This window comes from Cibotium barometz, chromosome 34, assembly GCF_041138505.1.
Source record: "Cibotium barometz isolate CiBa-2024 chromosome 34, ASM4113850v1, whole genome shotgun sequence".
In the NCBI taxonomy this organism is placed as follows: domain Eukaryota; kingdom Viridiplantae; phylum Streptophyta; class Polypodiopsida; order Cyatheales; family Cibotiaceae; genus Cibotium; species Cibotium barometz.
In genome coordinates this window covers 14,028,263-14,049,440 of record NC_141079.1, presented here as the reverse complement: position 1 = coordinate 14,049,440, position 21,178 = coordinate 14,028,263, and the positions used below count along the sequence as shown (strand labels likewise).

Here is a 21,178-nt window from a genome sequence, read left to right as displayed (position 1 = left end):
TTATACATTTGAAAGTGCATTTTATATATGAAGAATAATGAAATTGAAAAGGTGTCAGGTACAAGAAGTCAAAACTCAAACTATCATTATTTCTCTTATTTAAATGAATATAAGTGATATTGAAATTTTATATATAGATTAAGGAACTTGAGTGACATCATCCATTGTGTTCATGATGTATATGAAATTAAAAAAATAAATGTTCGAGGAGCTGACAAGCAATAACAAATGGGCTAGTGATTTAGTTCGTTATCTATGCATGGAGTGAGTCTCGAAACTATAATTGACACTTTTCAAGATCATGTTTACATATAGTTTTTAAAAATGTAATATAAATATTGAGACTTTTTGTGCATAAAAAAAGAAGGTATACATTAGTTATATTATTTTTTCCAAAACAATCACTCATTTTTATATGAACTTTTGCACTAAGATGCCTTCCACTACTGTTTACATGATTAGATCTTAAAAGAGGAGAAGGAATGTAAGTCACCACATCTATCGGTGGATGAGGGGAAAAAAGCTCATTGGTGTGTATAATCTTATGTTATTAAAGCTATAAGATCTAGATCAGAACCTAGAAGCTTTGACACTAATACGAGATATGAAATTGGTTCATGATTGGGACGACACAAATTAAATCTCCATTAAAAATAAGAGCCAAATGGTTACAACCAACTTCAACACAAATCTCACCCCACAAGCAAATAGCTATTTGCAAATGAGTCTGACACCGCAAATAACTATAGTGCCTCTAATGATCATGTGTCTAACTTGTGCGGTAAATCCTATGTGGATGAAATATATAGACTTACTTGTGCTTCATTCTGAACCAAGGGATTCAGAGGATTGATTGCAAGTTCTAGCAATCATAGATGGGGTCCCACCCATTACAAGAGGCACTCTTTCGAGTCACAACCTTGTTACTATTAGAAAAGCATTTTGCATTTTCTCAATGCTCCACCTTTGTGTTGTTAGTGTGGCTGATGGATATGCTCTCTCCTATGTGAGGAGTAGTCATTTTGTGTTGAGCACCTATGTAGCCTAGTTCCCAATTTAGACATTAGATGGTGGCCAAATGTGGCAAGATGGTTAGGAGACGGTTTTTGTAGACTTGACACTCTACCAAGTGGGATGCAAGCTTATGTGGGTTGGTCATTTTGGACCAATTTGTGGGTTCGACATGTGGCTGCTGAGCTACATCCATATTGACCATGGGTACTATATAAAGAATAGTTTGGTAGCCTTAGTTCATCATCGAGTTCATTGTGTTTAAGCACTCTTGTAATAAGAGATCCCCTACCCAAAGGTTACCTAGATCACCATTAAAGCTCCTTACTTGGAGCATCATCACTTTGTAATCAAAGTTTGCAAGCACTAATATTGTTTACTCTCCACTTCTTTTTGCATTTCAGTCCTTTATATTGTGTTGATCTAGCTTTCTATTGTGTTTTTCCTCTCTTCTAAGGTAGGGCTAGGCTTTTCTTCTTTAAAAGATATAGAGCTAAGCAAGCTCTAATATATGTAGACTTTTAAACCATAACCTCAAATGTTTTGACTTGTGGGAGTCTTTAGGTGAACCAAATCACCCTAACACGCATACTCTTACATGCCATTCACTTTTGATGTGTTGGTGGATATTTTGAAAAATAAATATATATTGGGATTAATCCTATTGTGTAGATTCTTTGTGTTTGATGATGTAGTCACAGTCCGAGAAGAATTCATGCTTGGATGGGAGGGGGTTGATGCCACTAAATGTAACTATTTGCTAGCTCAAGCAAATAGTTATGCTAAAGATCCTATGCTATGGATCCACTCCAAGAAGTTGGTTTCACCTCTTTGTGCTGAGAAGGAACCAACCAAGGTACATGTCTCTCCCTTCAACCCCCTAAAGGAGAAATAAAATTGCCACACCAACTACCCCCTTCACACCCAAGATCCATCCCCTTCATCTCAGTAGCATCACTAAGAAATCAAGCATGTTCCTCCCAAACTCCTCAATGCCAAACCTTACCAAAATGGGAGACAAAGCTTCTACATCCCAAGGACCTCAATCAAAAGTCTCACTATTTGTCCTAAAAGCCTCTACGTCGACTACCCTTTCAAGGTCAAATCCAACAACATTGTCAATAACCTCCACCATCTTCAAGCCCTCGACCTCCAATTCCTCTCCTTAAAATCGAGCCTCCACATTACCACCAAGTGCACCCTAACATCATACCATCATCAAGGAAATCAATGGGTGGGGATACTAAATTCTCGCATCTATGCCATAGGCTACTTTGATGGGAGGGTGTTAAAGTATGGATCCCAAAGAGACCCTCAAAGAAGCCAAATAAATATCCCAAGAAGAAGAACTACTAAATAAATGGGTAGAAACCAAGAGGGAAATTTATAAAGCTACTATAATTTAATGGGTCCCTATCCTAAGTTCAATCATCTAAGGTGCCCTTTAATCATGATAGCTCATCCAACATGTCACCTTTGCTAGGGTTAAGCTAAGCCCCATCAAACAACAAGGAGTCCTCACCAAGGAGCTCCTTTAAGCTTAAGGTTATTACAATGGGGAGGAAGCAGGTTTTGGCACCTAAAATCAATTTTATCTAAGAAGGAAAGAAAAGGAAGGAGGGATCCAAACCTTAATGCCGACAACCAAAGTTAGGCCAAGGAAGCATGGAGAACTATATAGGTGAAGACCATAAAGTGCACCACCATATCCATGTAAATCCTCTAATAGAATAAGGAGATCTTGGGTGCCTACCAAGGTACTAGAGGTGAGTAACGAGATTCCAAAACAAGGAAAGAGTCACAAAATTAAATTGTTCTAGCGGGTCAATCATAGGATGGAATGGTGGCGCTTGTGCTTCCAAAGAAAAATGTAAAGGAAAGAAGAAAGTGTTGGAGGAATTGAAGAAAGTACAAAAAACAAGAAAGCATAGAGTTGGAGATAATGTATACAAGTGTTGGAGGAATTGAAGAAAGAATACAAGTTACCAAAAGCCTCCAAGCCTTGTCTCATCAATGCTTCCAACATTAACAATAATTTATAAGGAAAACTCAGCCAACCACTCCATCAACTTGTGCCCCAAGTTATGGCCACCACCACCTTCTTAAGGCTGAGTAAGAGATTAAACCCTTGCTAAGTTAGTGACTCTCATAATACGATAGCTTTTGTATCTATACCACCAAGTAGGAAAAATGCTTAATCCTCTTCATTGGGTTCTTAAACTAATCCCTAATAGCCTTCAGCATGTTCTCTTCATCAGGTGGAACAATAGTACGTCAAGGATCGAGAAGCAAACCCCACTCATGATGTGATCATTGGTCCTACCAATACAAGATCACATGGTTACTTAACATATACATCTCAGCAAAAGTAGACATAAGAACCTACCAATGCGAAATCACATGGTTAACATATACATCTTAGCAAGTAGACATCTGCAAAACGGGATAGCCATACGCACCTACTTACATGCTCTCGGTAAAATAAAAATAACTTAGTTGGGAGTACATCTCAAGACCCTTTACTTAAAAAGGGTAAAATACATGAGAACCTCCCCTAGCATGTTTTGATCTCACCAACAATTCATTTAACACTACTAACATAGGGTTGGCGATAACCCAGCCTTGCCAAGGATCCACCAAGCCTGACGAACAGCACCTTAACTCCAATATCAAATCCTAATTCTAGCCATCATTGGCCACCCAAAGGTTAAGTCACTAGGTCTTTATCTTATAAGAAGGTAAATAATATGTTTATATGATGTAAGTATATATATATATAAAGGAGAGAACACACTACATCAACTTAAAAAGCAAGCAGCCTAGTGCAATGCCAAGATGGAGCATTATCGACACCTTCAATCAAAAAAGAGTGCCAAAACAAGTGCATCAATGTACAACCAAAAAACTGTGTGAGGAATGAGAATTCCCATTGTTTTTTTGGTGCTTATATCCTTGTTCCTTCAAAATTTCCCTTGCCTTACTTTATTAACATTTTTCTTAACTCTTTTAATAAATTCACTAACACCAATTTTCAATTTTCATACACTAACAAGAGCATTGGTGGTTGTTGATTGCTCCTTGATGAACGACACTAATAAACTACATGTCTCACATTCGTTTGAGGTAAAGACAACGCCCAATATGCGCAATCGGTAATAGTAGTAGGCACTCATCTCTCATTAATGCCCATACCCCATCTCTCATCTCTCATTAATGCCCATATCTCTGCATCACCCTAAACTAGACATCCCCATTTCCAAGCAGAACTACCCTCCTCAAGCTATAGCATCACACCCTCCAATTCAACCTCCTCATTAACAACAAGGAGATCCCCCACCACACCATCCTCTGTAAAGTCCCTTGTGCCTCCCACACCACCCTCGCCATGCTGTTCTTCCAAAATACCATCTCCCTTATCGAGCCCTCCACTATCTTCCAATTCTCTCATCATGTCTTTTGCCTCAACCTTCAATTGTGGTGCAGAATCCTCACTTTCTCTGACTGCTTAGACGAGGGGAATTCATTGACCTCTTCATTCTCATAGAGTTATGCCCATACCACACCTCCACCGACGTTATTAGCTAGAGGCAATCCAGTGGATGTATGTACACACATGACATGCCATAGCGTATCACAATCTCACTGCAATAGAGGCCAACACCGCTTATGCCCCCATTACCATCCTTGTATTATGGCATTGCATCTGGAAGCAACATCAGCTAAAACCTGATGCACACCAGCAAATGCCATATCTTCAACACAGTCCCTGTGGCTTTCCCCTAGGACATATAGAGAGGCCCTTGAGTTTTTTCAATCCATGAAGCTAGCACTCGACGTCAAGGATGAGAGGCCCTTGAGTTTCTGATGAAGAATATAGAGAGGCCCTTGAGTTTTTTCAATCCATGAAGCTAGCACTCGACGTCAAGGATGAGAAAGAGGACACCATAAACATTACAAAGGACAAACATGATGATGATACATCCAGCAAAACAAAGAATTGTCAAACGAAGGTCCTCTAGTAGGAAGAGTAGGTGGTCCCCCAACTTAGCTTCGCATGGCCCTTCAACATTAGGAGGCCCCTCTTCAGATGGCACTTCCACCAACCCAAAGGCAAGGAAAAGGAATAACACTTGACACCTTTCCCCATGGACCAACCCTCTACATTAGCACCCCTTCACCTTGCCTTCACTTCACCACCTACCACTCCTCCCTAGATATCCCCACCTACCTCTCTAACTTCGCCATTCCCCCCCTCATCTCCCAAGCCCACCCTACCACCAACATCTCTCAGGGAAGTCCTTCATGAACTTACCAAGGCATCAACCTCGCAAGCCGTCCACCCCTTTCTCCCACCATAGGTCTTGGAAGAAGGTGAGATCCCAAAATCCCCCATCAAAGAATAGTACATGCACCCCCTTGATCACTTGTTCAACTGGTGTGATACTCTTGACATGATAGATATTAACAGAGCCCTTAGTATATTTGACTAGCGCGGCAATGCCTGGACCCTACTTTTGACATTAATAGAATCACTGATCACCTTGACATAAGTCTTATTAAGTTTTATCTCGAGTAGAATCACTGATCACCTTGACATAAGTCTTATTAAGTTTTATCTCGAGTAGAAGTTCCATCAGTGGTACGATCTCATCGTAAGAGGGATCGTGGGGGGTATAATGACTAGAGGCCACCCACCCCAATCACACAAGATCTTACGGGGGAATAACCTGTGTGGTGATGCCCTTACCTCCTCAAGGCCACGTGTTGGAAAGAGTATTGCTATGCCCCAAGGGAATAACCTGTGTGGTGATGCCCTTACCTCCTCAAGGCCACGTGTTGGAAAGAGTATTGCTATGCCCCAAGGTATCTCAAGATTAGCCCTTTGTATTTCCCAATAGAACATAGATGGACCTAGGACCTTTTTAAATAGGGGCTAGAGAAGAACCCGAAGCTACAATTCAACTTCCCATGGATACCTCCACCTCAACCACCCCTCGTCCTACACGAAGAATGGATGCTCCACACTATGTGCAAGTTCATCTAGGATTATGATGCTGTGTTGGATCCAGATATGTGGTAGGGGAAATATCCTCCTCACAATAAGAGAAAGAGAGTTCTTGGATACATTGCTCGATGGCGAGGATATATGAGGTACAGGGAGCTCCTCCCAAGGCTCAAGATGTGATGATACAAAGCTCAATAATGAATAAGGGGGACATGTAGAGCTCCTCGTGCTACACCATGATGTGGTCTAGGTGATGTGGGTAACAAACGTGTGACATTGATTAAACCCGCATGGCGAGCAATGCAAGGGTCAAAACAAAGTAAATCAATGTGAAGATGTGCATGGAAGAAATCCGCGTGACTCCGGAGCAATAATTTTTTTTTGAAAAGCCATAAAATGCATGAATGTCAGTACATTATCTCGTAATGAGATGACCATGGCTTGCCTGACATGATATCAGCCTCCCAAGTGTCCTCAAGGAACGGAAATACACCCCACCAATCCTTGTACCACTGAAGAATATGCATGAAGCTCGTAATGTGGAAACGCTCGCATGGTGGCGGGATGGTGTTGAGTGCCACGATGTGAAAAAACATGTATAGGGTAAATTAAGGCACAAATACACGTAAAAAATAGGACACATGTGCATGAAAAAAAAATAAAACTCCTCTTTTTCTTATTTAAAATAGGTACATGTATAGGGTAAATTAAGGCACAAATACACGTAAAAAATAGGACACGTGCATGAAAAAAAGTAAAACTCCTCTTTTTCTTATTTAAAATAGGTTTTTGGATTTTTTTGAAAAATAAAATGAAAAAAGATGCAAGGGGGTTAGTAAAGAAAAGAATATACACAAGTTAGAGCCCTGTCTCATGTTCAACCCTGTTAAATAGGGTCATTAATATGAGATACTTAAAATTATTGTCCTACGCTTCAGTAGCTCCCACAAAAATAGCTACATAACCCACTCATCGGCATCGATTAATATTGAAATCTTCAATTTCACTACTTCTTTCGAAACAATTTGACTATTAATGGCGAAAGTACCCGAAATCATAGTATTTGAGTAATTTTCAACATTACTTGGAGTGCACTAAAGTTTCGTTATTTTTAAGGGTTATTTTTAAAAACTTGGGGTGAGACTACTCATTTATTCGATTAAGAGAGCTTCAGTCCCCTTGCTAATGCTACGTGAGATGGGGCTCTTAAAAAAGGTTAGTGAGATGGGGAATAAATTTAAAAAAATGAGGAAAAGTAGCTTGGATAAAAATCCGAAAACCAAACTTTAAAAATTTGGAAAAAACGCGCAAATTTCCCTGCCCATGCTTGTGGACAGCGAGTTTCTCGCATACACTAACGACGCATGGACGAGGATCATGAAGAGGCTTCCAGCAAGGATGTGGCGCCTGCGCTGCTGGCACTCGATCCTCAAAACAGATATGTCGTAGTGGCAGTGGGTACTGAGCTCCGTATCTTTAACCTGCTGTGAGTACAAATCTCTCTTCTTTTAAGCTCAAGGCTCTTCGTTTAAGCTTGAATTATCTTTGCAACTTAAAGCAGCCATAGATTATGAATGGTTGTGGAGATGAAGCTTCTCTTACGGTGATGCTGTGGATCCATTTGTCGTGGAAGCTCCGGACGAAACGCTGGAAATGTGGTGACCATCATGACACACACCAGGCCATGTGAAACCCCATGATACAAGCAGATGCATGATACACATACCATGCCATGAGGCTTCAACGTTTTGCCCACCTGCATACACTCACCAGGCCATGTGAAACCCCATGATACAAGCAGATGCATGATACACATACCATGCCATGAGGCTTCAACGTTTTGCCCACCTGCATGATACACACACCAGGCCATGTGTAACCCCATGATACAAGCATTTGCATGATACACATAACATGCCATGAGGCTCTCTGAATGTTCTGGATCTAGGACTTGGCCAGGAGAGTCGTCTTGATTGCATTGGTTCTCTTAACGGCTGTGCTGGGTGTTCAATCCAATTGGCTGAGCAATATACTTGTGGAGCATGTTCCAACGTTTTGTCCCCTGCCTTCATTGGAAAATATTTGGAAGGGTGGCTACCCTGTTGTGGTACTGGGGTGTGTTCTTGCACGCGTATGTTTTAAAGAACATGAAATTGAAGAGTGATGCTAGTGCTGTCATTTTACCAACATAGTACTTTAGTGTAAACTGTTGCAGCAGGATTTGGTGGGGAGGAGAATGAGGGTAGCCAAGGATCCTTTTCTGTTGTCATGGTGTTGTGAGAGCAGAAAATGACATGTGCTTGGTATCCTGCAACAGGTCAAAAAAAAATGTATTACTTGTGATGGAAGTGCACACGTGCCTTATTGATTGTAATGAAAGCAACTATTGTTTAGCCATATGGTTGGTGATGCAGAATTCCTCTCGGTTCTGGCTGAGCGACAGCAGCCATGTCACAAAGTTAAAAATCTGATGCTAAAATTCAACACATTGTATTTGCCACCTCAGTAAAAAAATAGGTTCAAGTATTGGCACTGCCCTTTCATGGACATTGGACACTGACAGCACATCAAATAAATAGTAGGCATGCCTGCTTCACTCTGACAGTATGGGTTCACAATATCATTGTCAACTTTTGATGCATTTTGCTGATCCTACAAGTATTCATCTTTGTAAGTGTGCCCATAACGTCCCATACAAATCCTTGCACTCCAACTGCTCACGCTTGTGTGCTTCCCTATGAAACACATCTAACAAAGACATGGTGTTGGGGTCTTCTGTTTCTGTTTCTGTTTTACTGTTCTCAATACATTTTGGAAATTGTTGCTGTTTCATTCCATTGGGTTATCTTTACAAAATTTAGCTGTGCTCTCTCTCTCTCTGTCTCTGTCTCTGTCTCTCTCTCTCTATAGGAACCTAAAGCCACTGTCTTATGAAATCAAAGCTGCAGGCTTTAATGTGGGACATCTTGTGCATTTTTTGGGCAGTCAAATTGGCAAATATTCAATTTGTGGATTTAATTCTTTTGACAGGGTTAAGATTGCTGTTGTGATCAAGGATACTACAAAGCCATCAGGCCATGAGGATGCCATCAAAGCCATCAGATTTGATAGGGAGGGTGGGTTGTTTGTGTCAGCTGGCGATGATAAACTTGTTAAACTGTGGGATGCAAATTCATGGTCATGCCTGAAGACTGTGTAAGCTTTCCCCCCTCTTAACACGCGAATGCACGTGCATGTGCCTAGCACCAGCACCACCACGACTCAGTTGCTGTAACATGTTTCTGCTGAGTGGTTTTTCATGTATGTGATAGATTATTGCTGAAAACCTTGTGCCAGGCATACAAACAAGAAAGTGAGTGCTGCGTCATTCAGCCATGATAGCAAATGGCTACTATATGCTGACAAGTTTGGAGTTGTTTATACCATGTCGACAAGATCCACTGAGGTGCTGGATCCTCCAGTGCAACTACTTGCACACTGCTGCAGTATAATAACCAGCCTGGTCTGATCCTTTTTATTCATGCCTGGATTTTTGGTATGTTTTTTTTGGGGAAATTTGTAACCGCCAATTGTATTGATTTTGGTAATTTAGGAGAAAAAGGGGTCGGTGAGGCAAGGGTTGGAGAGAAGGGAGGTGAAAGGAAAGAATGGAGAAATGGAAAGGAGCAGCTTTCACAATTCCTTTCCAAATACTAATGAACAGATCTTCAGCTGCAGTCTCAAAACTATCATGTCTCTGCCTAGATACTGCTGCCCTCTTTCCTTCTCATCCTACTCTTCCTTGGCCTCTTCTTGGGTAGCTCACAATGCCCTGTGGGTTGCAATGCTGCAGAGAGGGCTGATGATGATGATGAGAAAAGAGCAGACTAGGGGTGTATATGTGACACACCTCACCCTAGGGCAGTCAGACATCATGTGCAGGCGAGCAGCAGCATATCAGTCCTGACGAATGGAGGTGCCATGTTGCAGACGTCCATTGTGCAGTGGGTCGGTGGCAGTCCTTAGGGTGTGCATATATGTGTGCGTTGGAAATCATCATTTCCATTTGCATTCTCTCAGCGTTAGAGCCTACAGTACAAGACTCTGGTGAAAGGGCTGGCCAAGGGGAAACTTCAGCAGAGTGTTGGGTTGCAAATTGTTATCAACATTCTCAGAATTGTCTTGTACTTGAAATTCAGTTGCAATACCTTTTCTTGTGCATAAAACAATTCAGTAGTTTAGGGCTATTATGTGTGTTGTGTGTTTGAATCTTTGCTCTCAAAACTAGGGGACCCTGGGGAAGTATGTCATGTACTCGACGTTAATCACATGGTTAGTGGAGCTTAATATGGGGATAGGGAACACTGAGGATTAGTGTAGTAGGCTGTGATTACTTGGGTTAAGGTTTATAACTGTTATCCCATACCTAGGATCTTCCTCCTACTTGTGTGGAAGACGATCCTATCTTGCATACACTAGTTGTTAGTGCTTTGAAGCATTATGGCCAGCCATACAAGTAACGGTTGTTGGGTTTTATGCTGTGTATGCACCCAGAGGAGTGCTAGTGATCATCAGTAGGTTACTGGGGCACTTTTTACTTTAGTTAGTGGAGGTTTTTCCCCCAGTTTTAGCTTAGTTCCACTTATAATAGTTTATAAGTGATTTGGTCCACCTGGCACACTTTATGGCCGGACCATGTGAACACACCTTTTAGGTCACTTCTTTATGTGGCTATTGTACTTCATTTTATCACTACTCAATACAAGAGAAGTCGTGTTCCTCTCTCTGTCACTCACGTTTCTTGCTGAAGTACCCTCCAAACCCCAACCCTAACAGCTGAGCTCCTTCATTTGGTATCAGAGCTCCCAGGTTCACCCAGCCATCAGTACCCTGCTGTTGCCTGTACATAGTCGCCTAGAACTTGCAGTTCCGTACAAAACCTGCAGGCGACCAGCAGCACGTGCAACTGTCCGTACAGTTCATCGCCCAGCTGTCAGCTGTCCGTACCATTCGCCGTCAGCTGCACGCCTAGAACCTGCAGCTCCGTACAGCACCTGCCAGGCGACTAGTTCTGTTTAGAACTCTGTAGCTGCTCGTACAGTCAGACGCCACCAACAGTTCCGTACAGCAGAGCAGGTTCGCACAGTACCTGCAGTTTCGTACCCGCTCTGTACTGTAGCTGTACAGTCAACTGTACCTGCTCCGTACAGCAGTCCAGCATACCTGCAACTGACCTGTTGCCAGCTGTTTCCGTACCGTATCTGTTGCGTGTACCTGTTCTGTACAGTCGCCGTACAATCGACCTGTTTCTGTGCAGTTGTTTCGAACAGCCTGCAGTCGACCTGTACCTGTCTACTGTTCCGTACAGCAAACAGTCGACTTGTACCTGCAAAAGTCACATTTAAGGTAAGCTTTTACAAGTTTTGAAATTTGGGCATTTTCTCTGTGAAAATTTTCTGGCGGATACAGGCAGATTTTCTTGCAAATCTCTACAGGTTTTTTGCAAGGTTTTGGGTGCAGTAACTTTGGGCATTTTTGGGCATTTTGGCAATGTGTAAGCCATTTTTGCTGCTCTACTCAGTCAGTGGTGCATTGTGTTGCACATTCAGAGGATTGAGAGTGCAAGCATATTTGGGTTAGCTGTATTAAGTAGAGTACAGTTGCTTTCAGGGTTGTTGCTATTGGGCTTTTTGATACACAGGTACAACATTGTGCATTGGCATAATGGCAAATCAACAGCAGAGTGATGTATTCACGTATTTGTCTAAGGAAGACAAGTTGGACGGCATGAACTACTCCTTGTGGAGTTTTATGTTGAGAAATGTGCTTGTGGCAAAAGGTCTTTGGGATTTTGTTAGTGGTGATGAACCACGTCCAGGTCCATTGGCTCCAGAGACTCCTCCCCAAGGGGGTGCTCGTGGACGAGGACAACAGGTACAGGCACCAAGTCAGCCATTGCCTGTTCAAAGAACAAATGCTCAGAAGACATGGGATGCCAGAGATGCACAAGCCTTGTCACTTATTGCATTGTCAGTACAGAGGTCTATTATACCTCATATTCGTTCAGTTGGCTCTTCACGGAATGCATGGGTGACTTTGGAGCAGATGTATGTTGCTCGTAATGAGGCTCGGATCTCGTTTTTGAAAAGAGAGCTGGAAAATCAAAAAATGCATGAAGGAGATGATATGTCTAGCCACTTGAACAAGCTGCAGGATTTGAGAGAGCAACTCATCAATGTGGATGAGATTATTCCTGAGACACAGCTTGTGTCCACCATCTTGAACTCTTTGCCAAGATCTTACTTGGCTTTTCATACCTCTTTGAACCTCAGCATGAGGAATGCTTTTGAACCCCTTAAGTATCAGGAACTTGTTACTCTCTTGCTACAGAGGGAGGCGACAAGTTCGAAGAGAGAGAGGGAGGCGAGCAGTGAGGGGGAGGCGAGCAAGGCGAACAACAGGCGGGAGGCGACAGGTCAGCAGGCGAGGAGTGAGAGGGCGGCGAGCAGGGCGAACAGCAGGCGAGCAGTGAGGGGGCGGCGAGCAGCGAGGGAGGTGAACAGCAGGCGGGCAGTGAGGGGGCGGCGAGAGAGAGAGAGAAAGAAAGAAAGAAAGAAAGATATATTAACGTCTACGAGAGGCCAAAGTCGGCCTATGAGACAAAAAATAATACAACTGTGTTCTTCCGGTCATCGGAAGAAAAGAAACAAAAGAAAAAGTGTGCATGTGTCTGGATACAACTGTGAATCATCATGGATCGGTGGAGCCCATATACAAACAATATAAGGGGGGTGGGGATGTGGATGGAGTGCTAAGGCAAGATGCATCTCTATATGCTGAAGGGGTAGTACAAGCATGCTATGCAGATCTATGTCTAACTCCATCCAGTGCCATAAGAGGGATATAAGATATCATACATCGCCGATGCTGAGGCTGTGAATGGCATGAACATGTACACTGCGTCTGAATGAAAGCGAGCTAGCCTCTCCTGTGTCTCCATCTGGTGTCTCATTCGGATAGCTGCTATCTCTCAATGATGGAGTCGGGGTGCTCTATGTCCAGTCTGCCTAGGTCTCCTCCTGGCTCTCAATTCCTCTGCTCTTTGTGCGGTCACCCCACGTGGTACATCAGCTGGCACTGGCATAGCTCTCTGGAAGAAATCTGTGAGCTGGGACTGTCTCCCACCCCTAGTGGGAGCGGGTGTCTGGAGGAGTCTCTCTCGAGAACTATGAAGCTCTAGTAGTAGTCTGCCAAGCTGTCGCTGGTCCGAGGCCTCCATCAACTGATGTAGTGAAGAGTGCTCCTCAAACAGTCCTGCATATCTATCTCTGACCCCCTGGTGGGCTCTACATCTACATACAAAGTGATCCTCAGTCTCCACCTCCTCGCGGAGAGAGAGAGAGAGAGAGAGAGAGAGAGAGAGAGAGAGAGAGAGAGAGAGAGAGAGAGAGAGAGAGAGAGAGAGAGAGAGAGAGAGAGAGAGAGAGAGATGAAATGAAGAGAGAGAGTGTATCAGAGATGGAGAGAGAGTGTGTGTGTGAGAAAGAAAGGTGTATTAAACGTCTGCAAAAGGCCAAAATGACCTATGAGACCAAAATAGTCCATCCTCATCATCTGGATACATCATCAAGATTCAAGGGTACAAAGTAAAATGAAATGAAGTGAAATGAACCGGTAGAGTATAGAGATAGCTCCAAAAGTGGGTATAAAAAACATCATTATCCTAGTGTGTTTGAAGTTTTAAGTTTGAACTTTGGGTCTGAGAAAGGCTTAAGGGAGGGAGGGAGGGAGAGAATGAGTGTGTGTGAGAGGGGCTGCCTTGGGCCCTTAAAGCCCCCGTCTAAAGACTCAAACCAGCATTTTTTTTTGGGTGGATGCCTCGATCAGGCAGTCGTACACCTCGTACGCCTCTTACTGTTAGAGGCGCGCCTCGTAACAACTATGGTCACATGGGTTGGGGGACAGGGACGGGGAAGGGTTTGGGGATGGGGAACGCCTGGAGGCAGGGAACGGGGACTTGGGGTTGGGACGGGGACGGGACGTGTCTGTGGGCATTCACCTCTTCTTACCAAGACCAACCTTAACCCTTGTGCAGAAAATAGAGAGAGAGAGGGAGAGATGGAGAGGACACAGTATTGGGTCCCAAATACCCTCTGTAGGGCCCCCACCACGGATGGTGTATTTGCTTTATTAGAATGATGTGAATCTGAAAAGAAAATACAAAAATCCTTGAGCTTTCTTGGCTGAGAAAATCCCTGCCCTTCACCTGCAGTCCTCCACCCCTTTGCTTAGCAACTTCTTGGCTTGTCTAGCCCTTGTATGCTTGAGCTCTTGGTGAAATTTGATATGAACTAATGGGATTGTGGGCTCTCTCCTATTTATACTACTCCACCTAGAGTAGTCGGCCAGCTATGAATCCAGTCGGCCAGCCCTATTTTGTCCCACGACTGATAATCAGCATTAAACGTTGGAAAAATCACATAAAATGTATCTCCTGAGTGTTTGCCCTTAGCCTGTCCCTAGGGTTGTCCTACAGCCTCTCCATGGCTGATGGGTTCAGCCAGGGCCTTCCTGGCCCTCATGGGGATGGTTTCACACTATCCCCATGCCCACACAAAGACCCAGGGTAGCCCTATGGGCTGGCCCCTTGTCTAAAAGCAAACCCTAACTAACTACTCAGTGATCTGGCATCCGGTACCATACCAGATACACAGAATCACTGACATCATTCCAGAGGGAGACTTACAGCGCGGATTGGCACTGTTTCATGTGCAGGACAGTGCACACTTGACCTTGGACTCATGTGCAGGACAATGCACACCTGACCTCGGACGACTGAGATGGATCCCCGGCTGACTCGTCCCGGACTGGGCTCACATGGGACCAGTTCACCATCCCAGGTCCTGCACCTTCTGTACAGATATGTCTACGTGGCATCCAAGTGCAGGATGCATGTGACATCCCCTTCTGCTTAACTTGACGGAAGCTGCATAGCCTCCAAATAATCCGTCAATAACGCCGAATAGTCTTCGAAAAAAACTTTGTCGAGCCATACCGCTTCGTGGGTCCCTCGGTCCTGAAACTTCGTGAGGAACTGTCTTAGTCTTCGGCCTGAGCCATGCTTGAAACAGTGCAGAAGGATCTGTTCTGGAACCATAACATCTACTTCATCAACAATATCTGGTTCCGCTTCGTCTTTGACTTCTGAAGGGATAGGACCTACATATGGCTTTAACCAACTAACGTGAAACACATCGTGCATAGTCCAACTCGGAGATAGCTTTAACTGCATAGACACCTCATTAATCTTTTTCCTAATGGGAAAAGGTCCGAAGCTCTTGAAAGACAACTTTGGGCATCGCTTGCCCACGTGTTTCAATCTTTGCTTCATAATCCGAAGATAAACCCAATCCCCTTCCGAAAACTTCATATCCCTTCGGTCTTTATTGGCCTGTCGAGTGTAGGCCTCTTGCGCTTTAGCCAATCTGTCTTTTACTGACTCTAAAATCTCATGGTAAGACTCCGTCACTCTGTTCGCCTCAGGTACTGAAGACGAAGTCTTGGTCAACAACGATTGGAAAGGTCTTCCAAACGTTGCCTCATATGGAGTTCTGCCAATAGCTGAAGAAAAAGAATCATTCAAAACAGCTTGAACTAAAGGCAAATAAGATTTCCACTTACCTTGCTGATCGTGCACATAACACTTTAGCACATCAAAGGCCAACTGGTTGTATATCTTTGTCTGGCCGTCCGTCTGTGGGTGGAATGCACTGGAAAAATTCAACTTAGTACCAAAGGTATCAAACAATGCCCTCCAAAAATGACTGGTAAACTTGGCATCTCGGTCTGACACTATGGTCCTAGGAATCCCGCCAATCGGGTACCAATGCCGAATGAACAACTGGGCAACATCCTTGGCGGTCACATTGGCCCTGCAAGGAATAAGCTTAACAAATTTGCTAAATCTATCAACAATAGTTAAGCACTGCGTTTTACGCTTACTTGGACTGGGAGGCAAATTCGTAACAAAGTCCATTGAAATATCTTGGAAAGGACCCTCAGGAATTGGCAAGGGCTGTAACAACCCTATCTTCTTTCCACGAGGAGCTTTCACCTTTTGACAAATATCACAGCGTTGTACATATGAAAACACATCTCGCCTCATCTTTGGCCAATAATATTGCGGTTCCAATTTCTCCAGAGTCGAATTCATGCCCCTATGACCACCTGTAATAGCGTCATGGGCATCATGGAGAAGAGCTGCCCTGAACGACTTCATGACACACAGTCGGCCCTTGTAGAAAAGCCAACCATCGCGTATCAGAAAGTGGCATGGTCTTGTGGCATCCAATGCCTGTTCCCACTGTGTACCGAATTTCTCGGAATCCGCGTACGTGTGCTTCATGTTATCTAGTCCTATAACCAACAAGATCAAGTCTAGAGGTTATAATCGTAGTCACTTGTCCCTTCCTGCTCAAAGCATCGGCCACTGGATTGGCCTTTTCTGGAAGGTACTCAATCATCCCACTGAATTGCTGGAATATCTGACACCAGCGGTGTTGTCGATCACTCCACTGTGCACTTGGCATTGTCTGAATCCAGCGTAATGCCTGATGGTCAGTGTGAACCTCAAAGTCACGGCCACACAGAAAATGTTTCCAATGTTTCAAGGCATGTATAACTCCTAGGAGTTCACGATCATAGACTGAGTAGTTTTTCTCTGCGGGTAGTAACTTACGAGACATGTAAGCTACTGGATGACCATTCTATTGCAATACACCTCCAATTGCGATGTTACTCGCATCGGTGATCACCTGAAATGGCTCGTCCCACGAGGCAAGTGCTAAACAAGGCGCTTCTGATAAAGCCACCTTGAGGTTCTTGAATGCCTCCAACGCTCGTGGAGTCATTCGAATCTTTTGCCTTCTTGTCTTCACTTCCTTTAGCAGATCGGTGAGATCTGTCGAGAGGTCAAAAAACTTGTCGATGTGGGTGGAGTATGCCATATACCCACAAATGATCTGATGTCATAGGCTGTCTGAGGTACTTTCCAGTTGACAATCTCGGCCACTTAAGCCGGATCAAGTCGAATGCCTTCATCACTAATTATGTATCCCAAGTAATGCACCTAGAACAGATAAAATTCCGACTTCTTCTCATTGACGTAGAGCTCGTTGCTTTCCAGCAACTTAAGAACTTTCTGCACATCAATGTCATGCTACTCAACCGTAGCTGAAAATACTTGTATGTCGTCCAGAAATACGAACACACACTTTCCAATCAAATCCCGAAAAACATGCATCATCGTGCGGTTAAATGTAGCTGGGGCGGTCGTCAAGCCAAATGGCATGACCACAAATTCATAGTGGGCCCGTTCCGTACAAAAGGCTGTCTTGGGGATGTCCCCCTCCATAATCCTCACTTGGTGGTACCCACTCTTTAAATCAAGTTTCGAGAACACCTTTGCTCCATTCAGCCTCTCGAGAATAGAATCTATTCGAGGCATCGGGAATCTGCTCTTGATAGTTAGCTTGTTGAGTGCACGATAATCGACACAAACGGGAAGACCCATCTTTCTTCTTGACAAATAAGATCGGTGCTGCAAATGGCGACACGCTAGAGCGGATGAAGCCAGATTGCAACAATTCTTGGAGTTGGCGGTCCAACTGCGATTCCATTGCCTTGGAAAGGCGATACGGAAACTTGCTCGGGGGTTCCGAGCCTGGGAGGAGGTCAATCTTGTGGTCCTCCGGTCTGGACGGGGGGAACTGGGGAGGGAGGCTGTCCCGAAGAAAAATCTTCTGGAACTTTTCATGGAGAGCCAAGTACTTTTGGGAAGCACTGGCCACCGTCTGGGCTGTCTGGATGTATATCATTGCACACTGTGTGCCTTTCCTTACTGCTCGCTTAGCCTGCAAGTGGCTTATGAGCGGAAAGTTCGGAATTCCTGGCTCACACTTGATGGTCACTGGGGCGTTTGATACATTCCGATTGATCTGGAACGTGTGCTTGTCCCACTTGACATCTGGAAGAAACTTGTGAAACCACTGAATACCCAAAATTATGTCTGCTCCTACAAGAGGGGCAACCATAAAATCATGCACAAATTCTATGCCCTGAATAACTAACTTAGCACCTAGAGCTTCATACTTGACGCTCGTTGTCATGCCTGTGCTAAAACCCTCAACCTGTTTGTCCACCGAAGTCGGGTCGAAACGGGCACGCCTAGCAGCTTGTTCCATGACCACATCCTCCGTGCTGCCGCTGGCAAACAAGACCGACTTTCTGGCCACCTATGTAGCCAAAGGACTTGAGCAATTCGTTGCGCTCATACTCCTGGTCATGGGCTCCCTTCTGCTTATCTTCGAGTTCCCAGCTAATAATTGCTCCAATTGAAGCACCGGGGTTTGAAGAACTAGGGGTAGCCGCTGGGGTCTGTGTGGGAGCTGAGCTTACCATGGAAGCTGTGGAGGCAGCGGCGGCGGGTTTTGGAGGCTTCTTAGGACGATCCCGAGAAGTATGTCCTTTTGTATGACAAAAGAAACATCTACCCTCCTACTTGTACTGAGAAAGCTCCTCAGCACTCAACTTGCCACCTGTCTTGCGTGCTTTTCTAGTTTGGAGTAAGCTTAGACGCATTGTTCGAGTTCTGGAGCCAGAGGCTCCTAGGCTCTGTCTTGTTGAAGACCCCGTCTGGTTTTGGCCTTTGCCCCCCCAGGCGGTAGCCTTGGGAGAAGCCGGCTGGGAAGTCTTGGGCTTGCCACCATTATGTTTCATTTCTGCACTCTGTGCAAGCGAGAGTGCGTCTTCAAAGGTGGCTGGCCTAAACATACGCACCTCCCATTGGATTTGTGTGGTGTCAAGGCCATACAAAAACTGCCCTTTCTTGTCCGAATCAGATAAGCCTAATTGCAAACATAAAGTCGAAATTCTATTGGCAAACTGAAGGACTGGTTGCGCGTTTTGACGTGCTCCCCTGAACTCGTCTTCGAGTCGCTCAAGGTAGTGGGGCGGTAGAAACCGCTGCTTAAGGTCGTGGACAAACTCGTCCCACACATAAGCTGCCATACCTACTCTAGTGTGGGCATGAGCCCACTGAGTCCACCAAGGAATGGCCTCACCTTCCAAGTACCAACTGGCTAAGATCACTCTGTCAATATCTGTTTTTCTAACTGCGGCAAAGTAAGCTTCAAACTGATGCAACCATGAATAGAGAGTTGTGGGATCGAGTTTACCATTATACTTACTGAAGTTCATTTTCTCGGGAAAATGATTCGAGGGCGCCGCCGGTGTCAATCTGGCGTCCAAAGTTGCTAGGTAACGCTCGTGCTCCACGCGTCACATGGCTTCGTCTTCACGTTGTCGGATCTCCAATGCACGCATCTGCAACTCGAGCAAAGAGCTTGGCTGCGGTCGTGACCCACAAAAGGGTCCCTGTGTCGAGGATCTGGATCTGGGATACGGAAGGAGAGGGAGGAGGAGATGGAAAACGCGACGCTGGAGAACAGGTACGCTCTTCCAGAGCCAAGATCTGCGTCTTCTGCTCGTCCAACTTGGTTGTCTGGTCTGCGATTGCTCGCATCATCTGCTGGAACATATCTGTAACACTCAAGCCTGGTGCCCTAGCTGGGCCGCCTGGTGCACTCTGGTCCCATGGTTCTTGGTCTCTCTCGTTGTCGAAGCTCGCCATAGCAGAAAAATGCACTTCCTTTCTAGAACGCAATCTGACCATCTACTATCTGTGTGGGAGACGTCCGGAGGCTGAAAACAAACCGTCCTTCGAGGGACAGGAGTCACTCCGAAAAGGGTAGTCCACCGGTGTCTGAAAACCAACCACACAAGCGAGAAAAAATTCCGGTTTCTTTGCTGAATCTTTGCACTTGAAGTAGGCTGTGATACCACTGTAACATGCGGTAGCTTCGGAGAAGATTGATAACTTCAATGCTCAGAAATCAGCACTCTTTTCGCGACGGAATTAACGCACAAAAACTGAATGAAGATGTGCAGAAAAAATAGAGAGAGAGAGAGGGAGAGATAGACAGGACACAATATTGGGTCCCAAATACCCTTTGTAGGGCCCCCACCACGGATGGTGTATTTGCTTTATTAGAATGATGTGAATCTGAAAAGAAAATACAAAAATCCTTGAGCTTTCTTGGCTGAGAAAATCCCTGCCCTTCACCTGCAGTCCTCCACCCCTTTGCTTAGCAACTTCTTGGCTTGTCTAGCCCTTGTATGCTTGAGCTCTTGGTGAAATTTGATATGAACTAATGGGATTGTGGGCTCTCCTATTTATACTACTCCACCTAGAGCAGTCGGCCAGCTATGAATCCAGTCGGCCAACCCTGTTTTGTCCCACGACTGATAATCAGCATTAAATGCTAGAAAAATCACATAAAATGCTGCACATCATTCCCTAGATGGTTGGGCATCATGTGCCTGATTCTGGATGGGCTGGACATTGTTTTGCAAACAGTCAGGGCGCTGGACAGCCTGTATGGGCTGCCCCATACTTGCCCTACAGCCATACAAAGACTGTATCTCCTGAGTGTTTGCCCTTAGCCTGCCCCTAGGGCTGTCCTACCGCCCCTCCATGGCTGATGGGTTCAGCCAGGGCCTTCTTGGTCCTCATGGGGATGGTTTCACACTATCCCCATGCCCACACAAAGACCCGGGGTAGCCCGGCTGGCCCCTTGTCTAAAAGCAAACCCTAACTAACTACCTAGTGATTTGGCATCCGGTACCATACCAGATACACAGAATCACTGACATCATCCCAGAGGAAGACTTACAGCGTGGACTAGCACTGTTTCATGTGCAGGATAGTGCACACCTGACCTTGGACTCATGTGCAGGACAATGCACACCTGACCTCGGACGACTGAGATGGATCCCTGGCTGACTCGTCCCGGACTGGGCTCACATGGGACCAGTTCACCATCCCAGGTCTTGCACCTTCTGTACAGATATGTCTACGTGGCATCCAAGTGCGGGATGCACGTGACAGAAGAGGCCATTGAAGGCTGATGGCAGCTTAGATGGAGCTTTGGCATGCTCAAGCCTCAAGAACTTGTGTAGTGTGCATTGTGCACACTCCAGAGGAGAGATGGAAGAGAGCAAGTGTGCACAACAAAGATGGAGGAGAGCAAAGATCACTCAGCAAACTTCGCACATAAGCCTTTA

The 21,178-nt window shown here is 44.8% G+C and overlaps 1 protein-coding gene across 3 annotated transcripts in view; it reads left to right on the top strand.

Moving 5' to 3' along the window:
* Positions 1 to 7,312: 7,312 nt before the first annotated feature.
* LOC147618727 (uncharacterized) overlaps positions 7,313 to 21,178 on the top strand; it is a 59,893-nt gene continuing 46,027 nt past the window's right edge. For 2 of the 3 annotated variants that reach the window (XM_086773765.1, XM_086773764.1), the window contains exons 1-3: positions 7,314 to 7,502; positions 9,047 to 9,211; positions 9,353 to 9,518. In XM_086773765.1, coding sequence (XP_086629891.1) covers positions 7,381 to 7,502; positions 9,047 to 9,211; positions 9,353 to 9,518 — 453 coding nt within the window. In that variant the 5' untranslated portion in view covers positions 7,314 to 7,380. Of the gene's footprint in view, positions 7,503 to 9,046; positions 9,212 to 9,352; positions 9,519 to 21,178 lie in introns of all 3 variants that reach the window. The other variant, XM_086773766.1, reaches the window with a different exon arrangement.